Source organism: Sinocyclocheilus rhinocerous, unplaced genomic scaffold (assembly GCF_001515625.1).
Source record: "Sinocyclocheilus rhinocerous isolate Xijiao unplaced genomic scaffold, SAMN03320098_v1.1 scaffold2251, whole genome shotgun sequence".
Lineage (NCBI taxonomy): Eukaryota > Metazoa > Chordata > Actinopteri > Cypriniformes > Cyprinidae > Sinocyclocheilus > Sinocyclocheilus rhinocerous.
The window spans coordinates 40776-47858 of record NW_015647027.1 but is presented as its reverse complement, the minus strand read 5'-3'; the positions used below and the strand labels follow the sequence as shown (position 1 = coordinate 47858).

At 36.4% G+C, this 7083-nt stretch overlaps 1 protein-coding gene across 1 annotated transcript in view; it reads left to right on the top strand.

Moving 5' to 3' along the window:
- LOC107708313 (ceramide synthase 6-like) overlaps positions 1-7083 on the top strand; it is a 41463-nt gene that overhangs the window by 22840 nt on the left and 11540 nt on the right. The window contains exons 4-5 of the mRNA XM_016512500.1: positions 4013-4070; positions 6396-6446. Coding sequence (XP_016367986.1) covers positions 4013-4070; positions 6396-6446 — 109 coding nt within the window. The remainder of the gene's footprint in view (positions 1-4012; positions 4071-6395; positions 6447-7083) is intronic.

Here is a 7083-nt window from a genome sequence, read left to right as displayed (position 1 = left end):
TGCATAAACCGCATAAACCGCTATTTCTCATGCAAAAACTGAGACAATCAGCCAAACAGTTTAAAGAGTGGAACACTCAGTACACTCAGTTTTGAGCATACAGTTATCATGAGGTATAAGTTAGATTTCAAAACATGAAGTGTTATTTTCATGGTGCATATACAGTCGTGTGAAAAAGTTAGGACACCCTCTTGAATTCCATGGTTTTCTGTATCAGGACATAATAATAAAAAATGTCTGGTCCTTGACAGGTCTTACAATTTGGAAAATAAAACCTCAGATGAACAACAACACATGACATATTGCACCGTGCCATTATTAATTTAACAAAAATAAAGCCAAAATGGAAAAACCATTTGTGACAAAGTTAGGACACCCTTACTGTTAACATAAGAATTAAGAGGGTAAGAGGCAGTCAGGCACTGCTAATCAAATGCCTTTGATTAACTGATCATCAGCAAGTGTGTGCACCTCTATAAAGTATAAAAGCAGATGTTTTAGCAGTTTGCTGGTCTGGAGCCTTCAGGTGTGTGTTAACACAATGCCAAGGAGTTAAGACATCAGCAATAATCTTAAAGAAGCAATTGTTTCTGCCATCAATCTGGGAGGAGTGACACGGCCATTTCAAACAATTTGAAGTCCATCATTCTACAGTGAGGAAGATTATTCACAAGTGGAAGACATTCAAAACAGACACCAATCCTCTCAGGAGTGGACGTCTCAGCAAAGTCACCCCATGATCAGATCGTGTAACGCTCAGAGAAATGGCAGACAACCCAAGAACTACACCGCAGACTCTACGGGCCCCTGTGAAATGATAAAGTTCATGACAGTACAATTAGAAAAATATGTGACAAGTATGGCATGTTTGGAAGGCTTGCCAGAAAAAAAGCCTCTTCTATCTAAAAAAGCATGGCAGCACGGTTTAGATTTGCAAAGTTGCATCTGAACAAACCATAAGACTTCTAGAACAATGTCCTTTGAACAGATGAGACCAAGGTGGAGATGTTTGGCCGTAATGCACAGCGCCTCGTTTGATGAAAACCTAAAGAGCATATCAGCACAAACACCTCATCCCAAAAGATACACATGCTGGTGGAGGGCTGATGATTTTGGGCTTGGTTTGTAACCACAGGACCAGGGCACCTCACAGTCATTGAGCCGACCATGAACTCCTCTGTATCCCAAAGAATTCTAGAGACAAATGTGAGGACATCTGTCCGACAGCTAAAGCTTGGCCAAGATTGGGTGATGCAACAGCACAATGATCCCAAGAAAACCAGCAAATCTACAACAGAACGGCTGAAAATGAAAGAATCAAGGGGTTACAATAGTCCAGTCAAAGTCCAGAGCTCATCCTGACTGAAATGCCGTGGCAAGAGCTGTGCAGAAACATATGCCCTCAAACCTCAATAAACTGGAGCAACGTTGTAAAGAAGAGTGGGCCGAAATTCCTCCAGAACGATGTGAGAGACTGATTAAGTCATACAGAAAATGATTAATTCAAGTTATTGCTGCTAAAAGTGGATCTACAGGCAATTGAATCATAGGGTGTCCTAACTTTGTCACACATGGTTTTTCCATTTTGGCTTAATTTTTGTTAATTAAATAATAACAGAGTGTGATATGTAATGTGATGTTGTATTATTTTCCAAATTTTAAGACCTGCCAAGGACCAGATAATGTTTTATTATGTCTTTATTTTCCAAATTTTAAGACCTGCCAAGGACCAGATGTTTTATTATGTCCTGATACAGAAAACCATGGAATTCAATAGGGTGTCCTAACTTTTTCACAGGACTATGTTTTTAAGGCTCTTTCCAGAGATCTGCAAAGGCCAGTCTTAATTCAACTGAAGGTGGTTCTTGGCCAGAAAAGTTTAAGAAACACTTCTTTAGAGTAGCCTATTCAGAGTTGCAGAAGTTGATGGATGGAAAAAAAATCCAAAAGAATAGGGGAAAAGTTTTACATGAATCAGCACGAATCAGCACTGGAAAGCTTGGTGGGAGAAGCGAGTGTGTGTGTTTGGTTTGTGGTGGAACAACTGGTTTAGGGTGACTCATACAGATGACGTTGAAAAATAGGGCAGTGCTTCTCAACTGGTGTTGCTTCAGGACCCAGATTTTACTCTCAACATCAAGTCTTAAAGGGGTCAAATAATGATCTTTAAAAAAGCATCATATGACCCCTTTAAAGTGCATAAAATGTACTTAAAAAGCAGTTTAAGTTTATTAAAGAGTCATATCATGAAGAATCACATTTTCCTTAAATGTTTTCAAGTTTATTACTTGTTTTAAGATGAATTGGACTGCAAAATGAGCATAGGATTTGTGTTTTTTGATAGTCAGGGCCAGTCAAGGAACAGAAGCTTGATTTATCTTAACCACTGGAATATTGAAGTTAATCAAATAATGGCAATAGAGGTATCTGTTTGATAAATACTGGAAGGTTGGCTATTCTGTATTGATCAGAAGTGATAAATTTAAGAAACGCAGCTTATACTTGCAATTCCAAAGGTACTGCTCACCATCAAAAATACAGTAAAAACAGTAAGATTGTGAAATATTATTAGTTTCTATTAGAATGTATTTTAATAAGTTGAATTTCAATTTTCAGCATTACTCAAGTTTTCAGAAATCATTCGAATATGCTGCTTTGCAGTTCAGAAAGCGTTCCTTATTATGTAACTATGTTTTCATCCATCTTCTGTGTGCTTCTGTTATCGGCAAAGTGAAAATGCATAAAAAAGTTAATAAATTATAAAACTGATAAAATGGTGTGTGTATTGATGTCTTCTCTAAAAATATGCATTGTTGCATAAGTTTTGTTGTATCGGTTGTATTGTTAAACAGTTTCCATGTTTGAGAGGCAATATATCTTATACTCTTAACAATAGTACAATATAAATAATTTATAATAATAATAATAATAATAAAATATTTAATGCACAATTGAACATTACCAAGAAATGACACGGACACTCGGACGCTGCATTTAGGCTAAATGTAAGACATAGAATGTATGTACTAAAGTTATTTGAAAAATATTGTTGACACATTTTGATGTACTGAAAAAAAAATGTTTGTTTGTTTTTTGAAAAAAAGAAAGTCTGGTTCAAAACTTGGCTAATGTTGAAAACAGTTGTGCTACTTGATATTATTGTGGAAATCATGATGCATTTATTAATTTTTTTTATTTTATTTTACTTCAGTAAATTCAAAAGAACACCATTCATTTGAAATAGAAATCATTATAAATGTCCTTACTGTCACTTTTGATCAATGCATCCATGCACAATGAAAATATTAATTTCCTTAAAGAAACCTTGCTGACCCCAAACCTGAAGGGTAGTGTATGTTTGTTATGCACTAAACGCTGCCTCTCAGTGCACTCATTTAAAGGATAATTATGGAGGGAACGGACAGAATGAGATGTTATATCAGCCCAGGTCAGCGTCCTATCTTCAGCTTCGCCTTTGTTATGAAGGATGTGCTGTGATGAAGGTGTGCTGAAGGTTGTGTTCCTAATCAATGTTGAAGTACTTGAGCGTGAGGAGTGGGGTTAACCTGATCGCTGTGTTCTGGATGAAATGAGGAAACAAAGCTTTACTTGTTTATGCTTCTGCGTTAAAGGGGTCATATGATGCTGCTAAAAATAATATTATTTTGTGTATTTGGTGTAATGAAATGTGTTTATGTGGTTTAAGGTTCAAAAAACATTATTTTTCACATACTGTACATTATTGTTTCTCCTCTATGCCCCGCCTTTCTGAAACGCGTCGATTTTTACAAAGCTCATCGGTCTGAAAAGCGAGGTGTGCTGTGATTGGCCAGCTATCCAGTGCGTTGTGATTGGCCGAATACCTCAAGCGTGTGAACGGAAATGTTATGCTTCAAAGAGAAAGGAAAAATTGAAATCGCATCATATGACCCCTTTAAAATGACCTTTTGGTGCAATAGTAATGAAAAATGCAATGTTTCTGAATGTCCTGTTTTGTGTGTTTTCTTCACAGGTGGAGGTTCACGTTTTACCTGTACATATTTACGTACGGTGTGCGCTTCCTGAAGAAGGTAAACAATCTCTTCTGACTGAATAATTGATGGTCATTGTGAAACAGTACATCTTTTATGATTGACAAGTCGATACATCCATTATTCTGTTTTGCTCTCAGTCTTGTTGTTTCCATAAAACACTGTGAGTTGTTGACAGGATGTTGTCGAGCAGAGAAGCTTTGTTTTTTTCACAGCATTATCAAATAGATGCAGTGTCACAGTTTTTATTTACTTATTCGGTATCACGACTACAAAATGCAGCAGTGCACTGAGAGTTATTCTTCGTTTTGCCTTTCATCACCTCTTGGGGTTTTGCGGCGCGAACGTGCAGACAAGACGAAGTTAGAGAGATGTCAGCTCTGACTTGATTTTGATTTTATTTGTTGTGTCATACTGTGCGGAGAGAGACAGCATCCATAAACTCTCTCTCTCTCTGCCCTTCCTCTCATAAAGCTATTCATAATTCATCACTCTATCCATAATGCAGATTATTTTCCTCCAAGCAAACATGTTCAGAAGAACTGGCCGCATCTTTGACTCTTCAATGAAGCAATTAAAGGATAGTTCACACAGAAATAAAGATTCTCTCATTGTTTACTCAATATCATGTTGCTCCAAACTAGGGCTGCACAGTATATCGCAAATTGACTTGAATAAAGCTTATCATCATCAATCATATGCATTTTGATATGATTTTACTGCATTAATTTGAAAATTTTAAGTAGATGCAGCAAGTAGGCTGATAAAATTGCATATAAATGTGTGGTTTAGATCTGTAAATTATATTTATATATAAAAATATATTTAAAAACCATTAAAATGTATAAAACATTACAAATATATATTTTAAAAATTGAAAAAGATGTTTAAAAAACAAAAAAAAGAAAAATGCATTAAATAGTAAGGACTAGTAAAAGATAGATAGATAGATAGCATACTATTCTATACTATGCTATCACAAAATATATAAAGGTATAATATAATGGTACATAAGTTACTTGTAATGTAAGTGAGGATCAGCCAACAAAACATAACAAATAAAAATATAAATTACATAAATGCAAAAGAAAAATTATATATATATTTTTGAAATAAAAAATATCATTTTTGAATAAACTGTTCCTTTAAATGAGTATTAAGCATCATTTGCACATTAATTCAAAACCAATGTTCCAAAAACTAGCATGTTAGGGATGTTATCTATAGGATTATTTACGAATAGACGCAAGTAAGTAATGCTGTGTGTCTTTGTAGAAACTAGGCTAAAGGTGAACTGCTTGAACTTGCATGACAGTGCACTTTACTGACTGAGTTCATCTGCCTCGGATGGGACGCGTTTCTCCTGCTGCTGTTATTAATAGGAACAGAAGTGGAAGTGGGCTGACATAAACCCAAAACAGACCTACAGCTCATACAGGCTCAAGAACTGATAGATTCATCTGTTGCGTTCATCTTAATTAGGGAGAGCAGGCTATCGAGAAATTGGTTTTGGATTCTTCAGTGTACTTGTCCTAAAAATGATTGGTCATGGGAAGACAAACACTCTAAAGTGAAATGAAATCGAGCTACCAAACTGAAGAAACCATCCAGAGAATATTTGTTTACTTGCCGTCCATTTGAATCCATGCAGTGCAGAACAATAAAACTGGACACAACCATAACCACTGGATTTTTCATCAGCTTTGGTTCTGGAAGTGTTTTCCCCGCTTCGTTTTCTGCACAGGCATTTGAATTTAGTGAAGCATTTGAACACTTGAACCGAACAAACTAGCTGAATCACAACAAAATAGAGTGTTAGCACTGAACAGATTTAACACAGGAGGAAAACTAAGGAGCAAAAGTTGGTCATAAAATTCATGGACATTTTAAGACATTAAAGCACTTGTTTTTGTCCTAAGGAGAATTTACCATAGTTCTTGCACAGTATTCATAGTTTGTCATTTAAAGAACATCTAATGATGTTACAGCATCAGATGTCTTATTCTTGTATGTGGCCTTTGAGAACGATGCTGTGAAGTTGCTAATTAGCCAAAAGTAGCGTTGGATTGGATCATATGTTAGTATTTTCAGAGCACAGCAGCAGATCTCACAGGAAATCATCGGCTTCACAATACCAGGCTTTGATGCCAACTAACCTTCCTACATGATGTGGTTTATCGAGAGGGGAAAAAGTGAATTCAAAGCATTTCAATTATGTAGCTAGCACTGAGGATAATGACTGTATTTTCAGTCTTTTTCATACTTTGATGTAGCAGAATTCAAAAGCTCTTTCAAAAGACATTATCTTGTGTCTTTAGTGAAAAGCTCTGGAGATCATTTGTGTCTCTGTGTTTGATTTTAAAGAGCCCGTGGCTGTGGAACACCCGAGAGTGCTGGTACAACTACCCCTATCAGGTACATTTATACTGTCTGATATATCAATAATAATTATTAAATGGGTCATACTGTATCGTGCTTTTTTCTCTCTGAGGGTATGTTTGCACGACAATGATGTATTAAAAACGGAACAGATTTTCCTTTGCGTCCTTGAAAAGTTTCACATACAGATGACAACATTGTCAAAACACAGGTCAGCGAAAATGACTGGAACGCTGTATTTTCAGGCCCGAATATGCTGTTGTGGTATAAGTGAATGGCCCAGACACATAAAATATGTTTTCTATTTTTGGTTGAAAATGGTGTCGTGTAAACACCCCCTGAGATCCAAGTGTTTTGTGAGGCAAATGACTATATTTCTGTCAGGACCACTATCGTCAAAATGATAGATACTTAGCATAAAGTTTGGTTTGGCGGTATGGTTCTGTTCTGGGCAAAAAACTCCCTGCCCATCCATGCAGCCTGTCATGAATGAGCAGGGAGAGCAGCAATAATAACCCCCCTAGGGTTAACAGAACAGAACAAGGCAGATATCATTAATGTACTTGATATTTAAGTGTAACACTTTATTCAAGATAAAGGAGTCTGATTAGCAAGGAATATCAGAAAGCCAAGTCCTGTGGACTGTGGCAAAAGACTGTGGCGAAAGGAGGAG